Source organism: Macaca nemestrina, chromosome 17 (genome assembly GCF_043159975.1).
Source record: "Macaca nemestrina isolate mMacNem1 chromosome 17, mMacNem.hap1, whole genome shotgun sequence".
Taxonomy (NCBI): Eukaryota; Metazoa; Chordata; class Mammalia; order Primates; family Cercopithecidae; genus Macaca; species Macaca nemestrina.
The window spans coordinates 40,524,937-40,540,834 of NC_092141.1; the positions used below are offsets into that span (position 1 = coordinate 40,524,937).

Below are 15,898 nucleotides of genomic sequence, written 5' to 3' on the forward strand. Positions count from 1 at the left end.
TGATTATCTAATAGAGTGCACATCATTAAGACCAAGATAATCGAAAAAAGAATGTCTGCCAAATTACATCCACAACATTCATAAAGGTATTCATTCAACACTTACTGTGTATGTGCCAGAAAGTAGGGTTATAAAGATGAATAAAGCATGGTCTTCACCTCAAAAACTCTCATTCTGGTAACAGGGATGGCAAGCAAAAGTAACTATAATGAAATGAATTATGTTCTTACATAACTGGGGCAGCCACAAACTGGCATCAGAGCATTAAAAGAGCATTATGATGGGAAAGAGAGTAGGAGACATTTAAAGAATAAGTTGTCAGTTGGAGGAGCAGGGGATGTCACCTCGAATAACAATAATATTTAGCATTATCATGGCTAACATTAAGAATCTCCTATGTCCTAGGCACTGTGCTAAGCATTTTAAATAAGTTTCTCATTTTAATTCCCACAATGGCCAGGTAAAGTAGATACTATCCTTATCCTCATTTTACACAGAAGGAAAATGAACATTAGGCAAGTTTAGTTTCGCAAGCTTTCATGGCTAATAGGAACAACTAAAATAACGGCAAATATTAGTGACTCACTGATAGCCCTCAATAATAAAAAAAGGCTGGGCCGGGTGTTGTGGCTCATGCTTGTAAGCCCTGCACTTTGGGAAGCTAAGGTGGGCAGATCACTTGAGGCCAGGAGTTCAAAACCAGCCTGGCCAACACAGTGAAATCTCGACTCTATTAAAAATACAAAAATGCCGGGCGCTGTGGCTCAAGCCTGTAATCCCAGCACTTTGGGAGGCCGAGATGGGCGGATCACGAGGTCAGGAGATCGAAATCATCCTGGCTAACACGGTGAAACCCCGTCTCTACTAAAAAATACGAAAAACTAGCCGGGCGAGGTGGCGGGTGCCTGTAGTCCCAGCTACTCGGGAGGCTGAGGCAGGAGAATGGCATAAACCCGGGAGGCGGAGCTTGCAGTGAGCCGAGATCGCGCCACTGCACTCCAGCCTGGGTGACAGAACGAGACTCCGTCTCAAAAAACAAAAAAAACAAAAAAAACAAAAAAAAAACAAAAATTAGCTGGGCCTTGGTGGCGCACGCCTGTAATCTCAGATGCTCGGGAGGATGAGACAGAAGAATTGCTTGAATCCGGGAGGCAGAGGTTGTAGTGAGCCGAGATTGAGATACTGTGCTCCAGTCTGGGTGACAGAGCAAAACTCCGTCTCAAAAAAACAGTAATAATAGTAATAACAATAAAAGGCTGTTCTATATTTGTTTGGCTTTTTAGATGACAAATTAGTCATATTATTTACCAGATTTATAGCAATAAGAATAGTTATCGGCCGGGCGCGGTGGCTCAAACCTGTAATCCCAGCACTTTGGGAGGCCGAGACGGGTGGATCACAAGGTCAGGAGATTGAGACCATCCTGGTTAACACGGTGAAACCCCGTCTCTACTAAAAAATACGAAAAACTAGCCGGGTGTGGTGGCAGGCGCCTGTAGTCCCAGCTACTTGGGAGGCTGAGGCAGGAGAATGGCGTAAACCCGGGAGGCGGAGCTTGCAGTGAGCTGAGATCCGGCCACTGCACTCCAGCCTGGGCGACAGAGCGAGACTCCGTCTCAAAAAAAAAAAAAAAAAAAAAAAAAAAAAAAAAAAAAAAGAATAGTTATCGGCCAGGAGCAGTGGCTTACATCTGTAATCCCAGCACTTTGTGAGGCAGAGGCGGGCGGATCACCTGAGGTCCGGAGTTGGGAGACCAGCCTGGCCAGTATGGCGAAACCCCGTCCCTACTAAAAATACAAAAATATTAGCCAAGCGTGGTGGCAGGAGCCTGTAATCCCAGCTACTCAGGGGGTTGAGGCAGGAGAACTTCTTGAACCTGGGAGGCAGAGGTTAAATTGAGCTGAGATCATGCCACTGCACTCCAGCCTGGGTGACAGAGCGAGACTCCGCCTCAAAAAAAAAAAACCAGTTCTCTATCAAAATTATATACATTACAATCTACACTAAAACAAAATCGCCAGGCATGGTGGCTCACGCCTGTAATCCCAGTACTTCGGGAGGCTGAGGCTGGTGGATTACCTGAGGTTGGGTGTTTGAGACCAGCCTGACCAACATGGTGAAACCCCATCTCTACTAAAAATACAAAATTAGCCAGGCGTGGTGGTGCATGCTTGTAACCCCAGCTACTCAGAGGAGACTCACTTGAACCTGGGAGGCGGAGGTTGCCGTGAGTCAATATTGTGCCATTGCACTCCAGCCTGGGCAACAAGTGTGAAACTCCGTCTCAAAAAAAAAAAAAAATCTACACACAAAAATATACCTCTCTAACATAACATTCATACACTTTTTTTTCTTTCTTTTCTTTTTTTTTGGAGATGAAGTCTTGCTCTGTTGCCCAAACTGGAATGCAGTGGTGCAATCTCGGCTCAACGCAACCTCTGCCTCCCGGGTTCAAGCAATTCTCCTGCCTCAGCCTCCCAAGTAACTGGGATTACAGGCACCTGCCACCACGCCCAGCAAATTTTTGAGGGTTTTTTTCTTTTGTGTTTTGGTTTTTTGAGACAGAGTCTCGCTCTGTCTCCCAGGCTAGAGTGTAGGGGCGCCATCTCCACTCACTGTAACCTCCACCTCCTGGATTCAAGCGATTCTCCTGCCTCAGCCTCCCGAGTAGCTGGGATTACAAGCACCCACCACCACGCCTGGCTAGTTTTTGAATTTTTAGTAGAGATGGGGTGTTACCATGTTGGCCGGGCTGGTCTCAAACTCCTGACCTCAGGTAATCCACCCACCTTGCCATCCCAGAGTGCTGGTATTACAGGCGTAAACCACCACACCCGATCAGAAAATGGCTAGTTTCTTTTCTTTTTTTTTTTTGAGATGGAGTCCCACTCTGTTCCCCAGGCTGGAGTGCAGGGGCGCAATCTAGGCTCACTGCAACCTCTGACCCCCAGGTTCAAGCAATTCTCTTGCCTCAGCCTCCCAAGCAGCTGGCATTACAAGTGCACCACCTAACTTTTTTGTATTTTTAGTAAAGACGGGGTTTCACCATGTTGGCCAGGCTGGTCTCGAACTCCTGACCTCAGATGATCCGCCCACCTCAGCCTCCCAAAGTGCTGGGACTACAGGTGTGAGCCACCGAGCCTGGCCAGAACAGCTTGTTTTAATTCTCCTTGACCTCCTTCTATATTTCTGGGGAGTCTTAAACTCAACCAGCAGCTTCCAGAGTGCCATATTTAAAGATGATTTCTGTACATCGGTGTTGTTCAGGAAATAAAAAGTTAAAAAAAAAAAGACAATTTGTAGGCCAGGCATGGTAGCTCACGCCTGTAATCCCAACACTCTGGGAGGCCAAGACAGGCACATCACGAGCTCAGGAGTTTGTGACCCGCCTGGCCAATATGGTGAAACCCCGTCTCTACTAAAAATAGAAAAAGTAGTCGGGCATGGTGGTGTGCACCAGTAGTCCCAGCTACTCAGGAGATGGAGGCGGGAGAATCACTCGAACCTGGAAGGCAGAGGTTGCGGTGAGCTGAGATCGTGCCATTGTACTCCAGCCTAGGTGACAGACCAAGACTCCATCTCAAAAAAAAAAAAAAAAAAAAAAAAAAAAAACTTGTGAAAAGATTTATTGGTCGAAAAGACTGACTCAAAAACCAACGTAAATATGTGGTCTTTTGCACACAAATACAGTCAAGCATCACAAAACGATGTTTTGGACAATAACAATCACATACATAATGGTAGTCCCGTAAGATTATATTACTATATTTTTATATTTTTACTGTATCTCCTCCCTCTCTCCTTCACTCCCTCCCTCCCTCCCTTTCTTCTTTCCTTTCTTTTTTGAGACAGGGTCTAGTTCTGTTGTCTACACTGTATTAGGCTGGAATACAGTGGTGTGATCATGGCTTACTGTACCCTCAGCCTCCTGGGCTCAAGGAACCAAGGAATCCTCTCGACTCCTGAGTAGCTGGGACCACAGGCATGCACCACCATACCTGGATAATTTTCAATTTCTTTGTGGAGATGGGGTCTCCCTATATTGCCCAGACTGGTCTCAAACTTCTGGGCTCAAGAGATCCTCCCGCCTTGGCCTCCCAAAGTGCTGGGATTACAAGTGTGACCCACCATGCCTACTGTACCTTTTCTATGTTTAGATACACACTTACAATATGTTACAACTATCTACAGTATTCAGTATAGTAACATGCTGTACAGACTTGTACCCTAGGAGCAATAGACTATACCATACAGCCTAGGAGTGTAGCAGATGATACCATCTAGGTTTGTACAATGACAAAATCGCCCAATGACACACTTCTCAGAATATATCCCTGTTGTTTTGACTCTATATGTGTGGCTTTTATTTTTACCCCCCTTATGTGCAATTAGTTTTGCTACCAGTACTTTGGAGTGCCAGAATCAATATATTGCAACCTACCACCAACAAATGTTCCCTTAAGTATTTATAATAGACTCCAACTCTGCATTAAAAATGAGGCTGTGGGATGGGCGCAGTGGCTCATGCTTGTAATCGTAGCACTTTTTGAGGTCGAGGTGGGTGAACAGCCTGAGCTCAGGAGTTCAAGACCAGCCTGGGCAACATGATGAAACCTCCTTCTACTAAAAATACAAAAAATGAGCCGGGTGTGGTGGCATGTGCCTGTAATCCCAGCTACTTGAGAGGCTAAGGCAGGAGAATCGCTTGAACCCGGGACTTGGAAGTTGCAGTGAACCAAGGTGGTGCCACTGTACTCCAGTCCGAATGACAAAGTGAGACTGTCTTCAAAAAAAAAAAGGCTTTACATGGGAAAATATTCTTGTAAATGCTTATAACGTTACCAAAATTCTTATAATGTTAACAAAATGCTTATAATGTTAATAAAAATTAAAAAGTGATACAAAGTTGCATATATAGTAGCCTCTCAACTTTGCAGAATAATATATATAGAAAGATACATCAAATGTTAACTGCAGGCCGGGCAGGGTGGCTCATGCCTGTAATCCCAGCACTTTGGAAGGTGGAGGAAGGTGGATCATGAGGTCAAGAGATTGAGACCATCCTGGCCAACATGGTGAAACCCCATCTCTACTGAAAATACAAAAATTAGCTGGGCATGGTGGCACGCACCTGTAGTCCCAGCTACTCAGGAGGCTGAGGCAGAAGAATGGCTTGAACCCAGGAGGCAGAGGTTGCAAAGAGCCGAGATGGCGCCACTGCACTCTAGCCTGGCAACAAAGTGAGACTTCATCTCATAAATAAATAAATAAATAAATAAATAAATAAAAGTTAACTGCAGTTGTCTGTAAGTAGTAGAATTATAGGTTATTTTAAAAATATTTCATCTGGGCTGGGTGTGGTGGCTTACGCCTGTAATCCCAGCACTTTGGAAGGCCAAGATGGGCGGATCACCTGAGGTCAGGAGTTTGAGACCAGCCTTCACCATGGTGAAACTCTGTCTCTACTAAAAATACAAAAACTAGCTGGGTGTGATGGCAGGCACCTATAATCCCAGCTACTCAGGAGGCTGAGGCAAGATAATTGCTTGAACCTGGGAGGCGGAGGTTGCAGTGAGCCAAGACTGCGCCATTGCACTCTAGACTGGGCAACAAGAGTGAAACTTCATTTAAAAAAAAAAAAAAATTATATATATATATACACACACACATATACATATATACATATTTATTTATTTATTTCACCTGTTCTTGGTTTTCCCTGTATCTGGATTTAACCTTTTCTTAGAATACTATAATAGGAACATTTTAAGTACTACTACTATAACAAACTATACTCAGATTTTTGTAGTGTTTTGAAAATGGGTAACAGAAGAGGAAGTGGGAGATAAAAGGAGCAATAACGGCTTTCTTTTCTTTTCGTTTTTTTTTTTGAGACAGAGTTTCGCTCTTATTGCCCAGACTGGAGTGCAATGGCACGATCTCAGCTCACTGCAACCTCTGTCTCCTGACTTCAAGCAATTCTCTTGCCTCAGACTCCCGAGTAGCTGGGATTACAGGCGCCCACCACCACGCCCGGCTAATTTTTGTATTTTTAGTAAAGACAGGTTTTCATCATATTGGTCAGGCTTGTCTCAAACTCCTGACCTCAGGTGATCTGCCCGCCTCGGTCTCCCAAAGTGCTGGGATTACAGGCATGAGCCACTGCGCCCAGCCACCAACTAGTATCTTAATTAGGCGCAAGGATCTTACCATTTGCTCTTGAAGGAGCAGAGACTTGCTTTTGTCAGGGTCTTGAGAAATACTGAATCGGAATACCAAAAGGTACATGAAAGCCAACATAGTGATGTTATAGAGTGAATTAGAACACACAGAATAGGCCGGGTGCGGTGGCTCACGCCTGTAATCCCAGCACTTTGGGAGGCCGAGGTGGGTGGATCACGAGGTCAGGAGATCGAGACCACGGTGAAACCCCGTCTCTACTAAAAATACAAAAAAACCAGCCGGGTGAGGTGGCGGGCGCCTGTAGTCCCAGCTACTTGGGAGGCTGAGGCAGGAGAATGGTGTGAACCCAGGAGGCGGAGCTTGCAGTGAGCTGAGATCGCGCCACCACACTCCAGCCTGGGCGACAGAGCGAGACTCCGTCTCAAAAAAAAAAAAAGAACACACAGAATAAAATACTGGCATTTCTCACTGTAGACACCTCCAGTACCTCAACTAATTCCCCTTTGATAATGTACAAAGATGAACTTTTTGGACTTACAAAGCTTAAAGACCAGGCCCTGACTTTGGCAATGTCATCAAAGTGGTGCCACTCTGTGAGGCCTGAGTGGCCAGCTGACATCACTACATGACATTTTGACCAGTTATCTCTACTTATGTTTTTGTTTTTGAAATGGAGTCTCGCTCTGTCACCCAGGCTGGAGTGCAGTGGTGTGATCTTGGCTCACTGCAACCTCCGCCTCCCCGGTTCAAGCAATTCTCCTGCTCAGCCTCCAGAGTAGCTAGGACTACAGGCACCCAGCACCACACCCGGTTAATTTATATTTTTTTAGTAGAGACTGGGTTTCACCATATTGGCCAGGTTGGATCTCTACTTATAACAAACAGAAAGGCCAATGCTGTAGAAATAGGACAAGTGATGAAAGATATAATAGAAGCGAAATCTAAAAATGAATACACAAATAGAACTTACGTTTTTCTTTTTTTTTTTTTTTTTTTGAGACGGAGTCTTGCTCTGTCCCCCAGGCTGGAGTGCAGTGGCCAGATCTCAGCTCACTGCAAGCTCCGCCTCCCGGGTTCACGCCATTCTCCTGCCTCAGCCTCCCGAGTAGCTGGGACTACAGGCGCCCGCCACCTCGCCCGGCTAGTTTTTTGTATTTTTTTAGTAGAGACGGGGTTTCACCATGTTAGCTAGGATGGTCTTGATCTTGTGACCTCGTGATCCGCCCGTCTCGGCCTCCCAAAGTGCTGGGATTACAGGCTTGAGCCACCGCGCCCGGCCAGAACTTACGTTTTTCTTATTTTGCTTTTAGGGGTAGTATCAGCCATCAAAGTAAAGAGGAAAGCATAAATCCAGGAGGGCAGTGATCTATTTCCTTGAACACAGAATCTAGGACCTAGAAGTTTCTCAGCCCTACAGTAGGCACCCAATAAATATTTATTGAGTGAATGAACAAATGAATATTTAAGGACAGTGGGAGTTAATTTCTTTGGTATTTACATCTTAGTACCAAGGATTCCAGCGAGCTATAGAGAACTATTCTTAATGATTTCAACATCAGCTAGGCCAAGTTGGCTGTAAACATTATCTGATTTCCTGAAGACAATGAACAGCTTTCTAGCCTTTAACTTATTCAAACATTAAGAGTTACAGACAATCCTTGCATTCCTACGCAGAACTTCCTTTTCTCTGAAAAGAGGGTAGAGCCTAAACTTAACCACAAGAGGAGAAACTGCTACATGTTGGCAGTTTTGACAGAATAACTTAAAAACATTTTTATTCTTCTTCCTTCTAAATGTTCATACAACATGATTTCTTAACACGAGACAAATTTCATGCTAGATTTTAAAGGATAAGAAACTAAAGCAAAGATAAAAGGTAGGCCAGATGCAGCGGCTCACACCTGTAATACCAGTACTTTGGGAGGCTGAGGCAAGAGGATTGCTTGAGCTCAGGAGTTAGAAATTGTCCTGACAGCTGGGAATGGTGGCTTACCCAGGTGCAGTGGTAATCCCAGCATTTTGGGAGGCTGAGGTGGGCAGGATCACCTGAGGTCAGGAGTTCGAGGCCAGCCTGGCCAACATGGTGAAATCCTGTCTCTAGTAAAAATACAAAAAGTAGATGGGCATGGTGGCAGGCGCCTGTAATCCTGGCTATTCAGGAGGCTGAGGCAGGAGAATCTCTTGAACCCAGGAGGCGGAGGTTGCAGTGAGCCTAAGGTTGCAGTGAGCTGAAGGTTGCAGTGAGCCAAGATTGTGCCACCTCACTCCAGCCTGGGCAAAAGAGCGAGACTCTGTCTCAAAAAAAAAAAAAGAAAAGAAAAGAAAAAGAAACCGGTCTGGGAAACACAGGAAGACATCAGCTCTACTAAAAAAATTAAATAAAATTAGCCAGGCATGGTGGTATGTACTTACAGCCCCTGCTACTTGGGGATCTGAGACAGGAGGATGGCTTGAGCCCAGGAAGTCAAGGCTGCAGTGAGTTTTGATCATGCCAGTGCACTCCAGCTTGGGTGACAGAGCAAGACTCTGGCTCAAAAAAAAAAAAAAAAAAAAAAAAAGAAGCTGGGTGTGGTGGCTCAAGCCTGTAATCCCAACACTTGGGGAGGCCAAAGCGGGTGTTCAGGAGCCTGGGCAACACGCTGAAACCTCATCTCTACTAAAAATACAAAAAATTAGCCGGGTGTGATGGCACGTGCCTGTACTCCCAGCTACTTGGGACACTGAGATGGGAGGATCACTTGAGCCTGGGAGGCAGAGCTTGCAGTGAGCCGAGATTGTGCCACTGCACTCCAGCCTGGGTGACAGCAAGGTCCTGTCTCAAAAAAAAAAAAAAAAAAAAAAAAAAGATAAAAAGTATGCCAAGAGTTTCTGAAAAGGTTAAACAAAAGGTTGCCTTTGATCCACCAATTCCTAGCTATATTCTAAAAGAACTGAAAACATGTTCACACAAAAAGTTGTTCACAAATTCTTTACAGAAGCCAAATAGTCAAAAGTGGAATTAATCCAATAATCCAAATGTCCATTAATTGATGAATGGATAAATAAAATGTGGTATATCCACATAACAATTATTCAGCCACAAAAATGTTTGAAGTACTGTTACGTGCTACCACATCAATGAACCTTGAAACATTATTCTAAGTCAAAGAAGTCAGTCACAAGGGGCTACATATCGTATGAATTCATTTATATGAAATGACCAGAATAGGCAAATCCATAGAGACAGAAAGTTTTGTGGTTGCCAGGGGATATGGGAGTGACAGCTAAGGAGTTCTTTTGGGGGTGATGAATACATACCTGAATTAGACAGTGGTGATGGTTGGACAACTCTATGAATATACTAAAAACCTTTGAATTGTAAACGTTAAGGCATGACTTTTATGGCAAGTGAATTATATCTCAATAAAAAATTCACATGCCAGGCAGCACAGTGGCTCATACCTGTAATTCCATCTCTGGAAGGCAGAGGTGGGAGGATCTTTTGAGCCCTGGAGTTGGAGACCAGCCTGGGAAATGCAACAAAACCCTGTCCACACTCCCACCAAAAAAAAAGAAAAACAAAAGAAAAACAAAAACAAAAATCACATGCCAAAAAGATACAAAATCAGCAAGTAAAAAATAAAGACAACAGGTGGCATCCCTTCCTCTCTGCTCTTCTCATGCTTCTCCCATGCAAAATCCTTGACTAAAGTGCCATATATTTTACATAGTTACTCTGAAAATGACTGGAACCCTAAAAATATCCTAACCACCAAACAAAAGCAGCTGCTTATTTTGATAATATTTTTGTACCATAGACCTTCCTTAAAATGCAAGTTCACGGAGGACTTATGCCACAAACCCAAACATGCACAATCCCCTAGAGTTAGCTTCGAGAGATGCTGTTGTAACTGCCACTGGCACAAAACACATTCCCAAAAGAGACTCACACTCACAAAAGAGAACTACATTATTACTCAGTCTAGTCAGAAGGCAATGTCATCAGGAACCTAATTGTAATGGATGTCCATTTAATGTTTTCTGTCTCAAGCTCAAGACAATGGGCCTCAAAAACAAAACAAAACAAAACTTATAATAAACTAAACTACAGAGAAGCATGTCCTGTATTTAAATTGTTGGATATAAAATTGAAAAAAGTATAGGTTTGAAAATTGAATACTAAACCATCTAAGGTGTAATCACATGATTTTTTTTAAATGCATCCAATATCACGAGAAATTAATTACTCCCAGGTGGTAAACTCACTCATTTAGTGTCAATTCTACTGATTCTTAATTGTTAATACACAAACAATAATCATGCTCATATATAATACACCTTAACTGACTGAAATGTTAGATGGTATTTTAATATCTTTCTTTTTATACAATGTCTTATATCTAGAGTCCCTATTTCAAAAGAGCAGAAGGAATAATGCAGACATTTTCACAGAGAAATAAAGATGAGTGCATTGGAAGGCCTTGAAAAGTATTCACCAAATCAGCATAATCATATCTAGATTCTGCTTCCGGTTTCACTACTAAAATACAAATGATGTCTGGCCTACACTGGCTTTACAAATATTTTTAAATACATAAAACCCGGCCGGGCGCAGTGGCTCACGCCTGTAATCCCAGCACTTTGGGAGGCTGAGGCAGGTGGATCACGAGGTCAGGAGTTCAAGATCATCCTGGTCAACTTGCTGAAACCTCGTCTCTACTAAAAATACAAAAATTAGATGGGTGTGGTGGCGCAGACCTGTAATCCCAGCTACTCGGGAGGCTGAGGCAGGAGAATCGCTTGAACCCGGGAGGCGGAGGTTGCAGTGAGCCGAGATAGTGCCACTGCACTCCACCCTGAGCGACAGAGCGAGACTCTGTCTCAAAAAAAATAAAAGATATATATACATATTTATATATGTTTGCATATTTTTAAAATATATATATATAACCTAAAACATGTTGAGTCCTTAATGATGAGAATATCCAAAGACACCGTTTGCACAGCACTTTTCTACCATTTTCAGGTTCTATACAGCATGGAAGTGCTAAGACGACCATCTAGATTAATATGAAGTATGACCCAGAGAAATTCAGATGGAATCCCACTCACTCAAAAAAGCACTTATTAAGCAGCTGCATTAATAGTAGCCTGAAGATTATCCGTCCTATCTCCAATTGGCAGCGGTTTATATCTTTTCCTATACATGTTCGAGGGTATAGAGAAACCATATGACTTTCCTGTATCTTTGATAACTCTTTCCCTGTGAAACAGACAACTGCACCACTTGAGAGTATCTTTAGCTTTTCATTTCAGCACTCCTCTCTTAAAATCTATTTTTCCATTTCCCTATACCTTTGTATTCCCTCTCTCAAGGAAAATGAAATAATTTTCCTTCTGCTCTTCCAACATAGCTTCACCTTCACCTTAAATTTTAAACCTTCTAGAAAGGGATTACTCTAAATGATTTTTAAAAAAGCATTCAAAATCGTGTATTTTTCAGGCATTAACCGCATTTATTTAGTGCCAACGCTACTGCTTCTCAATCCCTACCCTCTCCCTCACTCTCGCCCCTTAGTCCTCCCCTTCCAATATCCATTTTGTCTCCACTTTCAGTCTTCCAGGTCACTGTCCCACCTTTTCCTCAGGCTCTCTAAAATCAATGTCTACCTACCGCAGGTTTTCCCGAATAGTCTCCTCCTCCTCCGACTCATCACTACCCGCGTGACCCCCTCGGAATCTGCTCTGGTCCCTCACTCTCCCAAACTTCGGACCCCACCGCTACTCCCATCGCTGCCCCACAGTTTAGTGAACGCTCCTTACACCCTCCCTCCACCCCCAAAACTTCCCCTTAGGACCTCCCCAACTCCCACCTTCCCGGTTCCCAGACTCCACTAGGTCTCCTTTCAAATGAATGCCTCTTCCCTACTTTAGAGTTTTCGGACACTCCCACCCCTCAGAGCCCTCCCTGCCCTCGCCCGGCGCCCTAGCCCGGCACCCGCGCCGCCCCCGGGCCCACAGCGCCCCCGTGGGTGTGGCCCTCTGACCTGCCTCCGCGCCTCCCGCAGCCCCTCAAGCCGGTGACCCAGCTCCCGCCGGTAGCTCTGCGCTGCCTCCACATTCTCGCGGGCCTCCTGCAGCAGCAGCTCAGGCTCCAGGTCCATCGCCCCCCTCATCTGGCCGCGCGGCAGGCGACACCTAGCGCGGCTTCCCGACTGCGCCGGGCGCCTCCGAGCTGCCCGGCCCGGCCTCGCGCAGGCGGAAGCACCGCCCCGCCTCGCCCCGCCACGCCCCACGACGCCCCACGACGACCTTGATTGACGGGCGCGCTGCGGCGCCTCGCACGGGTGGCGTCTGGGTCCCAGCGCCGCCCGCTCCGCGGTTCACCCCGCCTCTTCCGTGCTGCGGCGCAGCGCGGCTGGCTGGGCCTCATTGGTAAACGTGCTGAGGCCTGGCAAGATTGATAACCAGCACCTGGCCAAGTGCTTCTCACAGCTCATCGCATTCTTGCCTGACCTTCAGCCCTACCTGTATCTCCATTGCTCAGACGAGGAAATTGGGAGATAAAGGTGGGAATCGGCCCGGCCCAGTGGTTCACGCCTGCAGTCCCAGAACTTTGGGAGGCCAAGGCGGGCGGATCCCTTGAGCCCTGGAGTTCGAGACTACCCTGGGCAACACGGCGAAACCCTGTCTTACCAAAAATACTACTGCTATTACTACTACTGCTACTACTAGCAACACGTAGTGGAGCGCGCCTGTGGTCCCAGCTAGCTACTCGGGAGGCTGAGTTGGGAGGATCGCTTGAGCCCAGGGGTCGAGGCTGCAGTGAGCTGTGATGGAGCCACTGCACTCTAGCCTGGGCGACAGAGCGAAACCCTGTCTCTAAATTAAAAATCCTTTTTTTTTTTTTTTTTTTTAGACGGAGTCTCGCTCTGTCGCCCAGGCTGGAGTGCAGTGGCCAGATCTCAGCTCACTGCAAGCTCCGCCTCCCGGGTTCCCGCCATTCTCCTGCCTCAGCCTCCTGAGTAGCTGGGACCACAGGCGCCGCCACCTCGCCCGGCTAATTTTTTGTGTTTTTAGTAGAGACGGGGTTTCGCCGTGTTAGCCAGGATGGTCTCGATCTCCTGACCTTGTGATCCACCCGTCTCGGCCTCCCAAAGTGCTGGGATTACAGGCTTGAGCCACCGCGCCCGGCCCCTTTTTTTTTTTAATTTAAAAAATTTTTGAAGTAGCGAATCGACTTTTCCAAGCCGCAGGATTTGAGCCCAAATCTGGTGCCAGAGCTCTGAGCTCTGCTCCTTAAGAGCAGAGCACGCCTTAGGGCAGGTTACTAAGACCCAGATGTCAGCAGGGCGCGGTGGGTCACGCCTGTAATCCCAGCACTTTGGGAGGCTGAGACGGCTGGATCATTGAGGTCAGAAGTTCAAGACCAGCCATGGCCAACCTAGTGAAACCTCATCTCTACTAAAAATACAAAAATTAGCCGGGTGTGGTGGTGGGCGCCTGTAATCCCAGCTACTGGAGGGCTCTGGCAGGAGAATTGCTTAAACCGGGAAGCAGAGGTTGCAGTGAGTCAATATTGTGCCACTGCACTCCAACCTGGGCAACAAAGCGAGACTTGGTCTCAAAAAACAACAGCAGGCTGGGCGCAGTGGCTCACGCCTGTAATCTCAGCACTTTGGGAGGCGGAGGCGGGCGGAACACGAGGTCAGGAGATTGAGACCATCCTGGCTAGCGTGGTGAAACCCTGTCTCTACTAAAAATACAAAAAATTAGCCGGACGTGGTGGCGGGCGCCTGTAGTCCCAGCTACTTGGGAGGCTGAGGCAGGAGAATGGCGTAAACCCGGGAGGTGGAGCTTGCAGTGAGCTGAGATCTGGCCACTGCACTCCAGCCTGGGCGACAGAGAGAGACTCTGTTTCAAAAAAAAAAAAAAAAAAAAACCACAACCAAAAAACAACAAAACCCAGGTGTCACCACCCAGAAGCTTGTGGACTAATGAGGGATCCAAGAGAGAGTCCCACGAGATGACCAGCAGAACAGCAATTCTGGCACAAGTCCAAGAAGGGTGTTGGCAAGTGTTGTCTGTAAGGACGGTAGTGAATAAGCTGGGCTTGGGCTTGCCAGACCAGAAGGTATCTGTCACAATAGTTGTGACTATATGTAATAAAACCTTATGGGCAGGGCATGGTGGCTCACACCTGTAATCTCAAGAAGCTGAGGTAGGAGGATTGCTTGAGCCGAGGAGTTCCAGACCAGCCTGGGCAACATGGCAAAACCCTGTCTCTACAGAAAATACAAAAATTAGCTGGGCATGGTGGCGAACCTGTGGTCCCAGCAAATTGGGAGGTTGAGGTGGGAGGATCTTTTGAGCCAGGGATGTGGAGGCTGCAGTGAGCAGTGATTGCATCACTGCACTCCAGCCTGGGCGACAGAGTGAGACCCTGTCTCAAAAAAATAATAATAATACAACCTGGGCAACATGGCAAAACCCCTTCTCTACAAATACAAAAAATTAGCCGGGCATGGTAGCATGCTCCTGTAGTCACAGCTACTTGGGAGCTGAAGTGGTAGGACTGCTTGAGCCTGGAAGTTTGAGGCTGCAGTGAGCAGAGATCATGCCACTGCACTCCAGGTTGGTGACAGAGTGAGACCCTGTCTCAAACACAAAAACAAAACAACAACAACAAAAATAATAATAATAAGGAAATGAATAAATAAAATGTGTTGCATAGATAGAATGCCCAGGAAAGAAAGGGAATGAATCAGATCTATATGTATCATGAATGGCTTTTGAAAAAAAGTGAGGGGGGGTGTGGTGGCTCACCCCTGTAATCCCAGCACTGTGGGAGGCTGAGATGGGTGGATATCGAGATCAGGAGTTCAAGACCAGCCTGACCAACATGGTAACCCGTCTCTACTAAAAACACAAAAAAATTAGCCAGGCATGATGGTGCGAGCCTGTAATCCCAGCTATTCAGGAGGTTGAGGCAGGAGAATCACTTGAACCAGAGAGGTGAAGGTTGCAGTGAGCCAAGATTGAGCCATTGCACTCCAGCCTGGGCAACAGAGCCAGACTCCATCTCAAAAAAAAAAAAAAAAAAAAACCCAAAAACCATGTTGAATGAGAAAAGCAAATTGGCTGGGCATAGTGGCTCACCCCTGTAATCTCAGCACTTTGGGAGGCCGAGGAGGGTGGATCACCTGAGGCCAGGAGTTCCAGACCAGCCTGGCCAAGATGGCAAAACCCTGTCTCTACTAAAAATACAATTAGCTAGACGTGGTGGTACACACCTGTATTCCCAGCTACTTGGGAGGCTGAGGCAGAATTGCTTGAACCGGGGAGGTGGAGGTTGCAGTGAGCCGAGATTGTGCCACCGCACTCCAGCCTGGGTGACAGAGCCAGACTCCATCTCAAAAAAAAAAAAAAAAAAAAAGCCCAGCAAATTGCTGGTGGAGGGCGGTGCCGGGCGCAGTGGCTCACGCCTGTTATCCCAGCACTTTGGGAAGCCGAGTTGAGCGATCAGGAGTTGAGAGGTCAGGAGTTTGAGACCAGCCTGGCCAACATGGCGAAACCCCCTCTCTACTACAATACAAAAATTAGCCCCACGTGGTGGCATGCGCCTGTAGTCCCAGCTACTCGGGAGGCTGAGGCAGGAGAATCGCTTGAACCCGGAGGCAGAGATTGCAGTGATCGGAGATCGTGCCACTGCACTTCAGCCTTGGCAACAGAGGGA

At 46.4% G+C, this 15,898-nt stretch overlaps 1 protein-coding gene across 2 annotated transcripts in view; it reads right to left on the reverse strand.

The window, feature by feature from the left end:
- Nucleotides 1–12,398, reverse strand: part of LOC105485199 (cytokine receptor like factor 3) — a 56,589-nt gene extending 44,191 nt beyond the window's left edge. The window contains exon 1 of one of the 2 annotated variants that reach the window (XM_071082668.1): nucleotides 12,210–12,398. In XM_071082668.1, the coding sequence (XP_070938769.1) occupies nucleotides 12,210–12,338 (129 nt within the window). In that variant the 5' untranslated portion in view covers nucleotides 12,339–12,398. Of the gene's footprint in view, nucleotides 1–9,624; nucleotides 9,652–12,209 lie in introns of those variants that run through there. The other variant, XM_071082669.1, reaches the window with a different exon arrangement.
- Nucleotides 12,399–15,898: the final 3,500 nt, after the last annotated feature.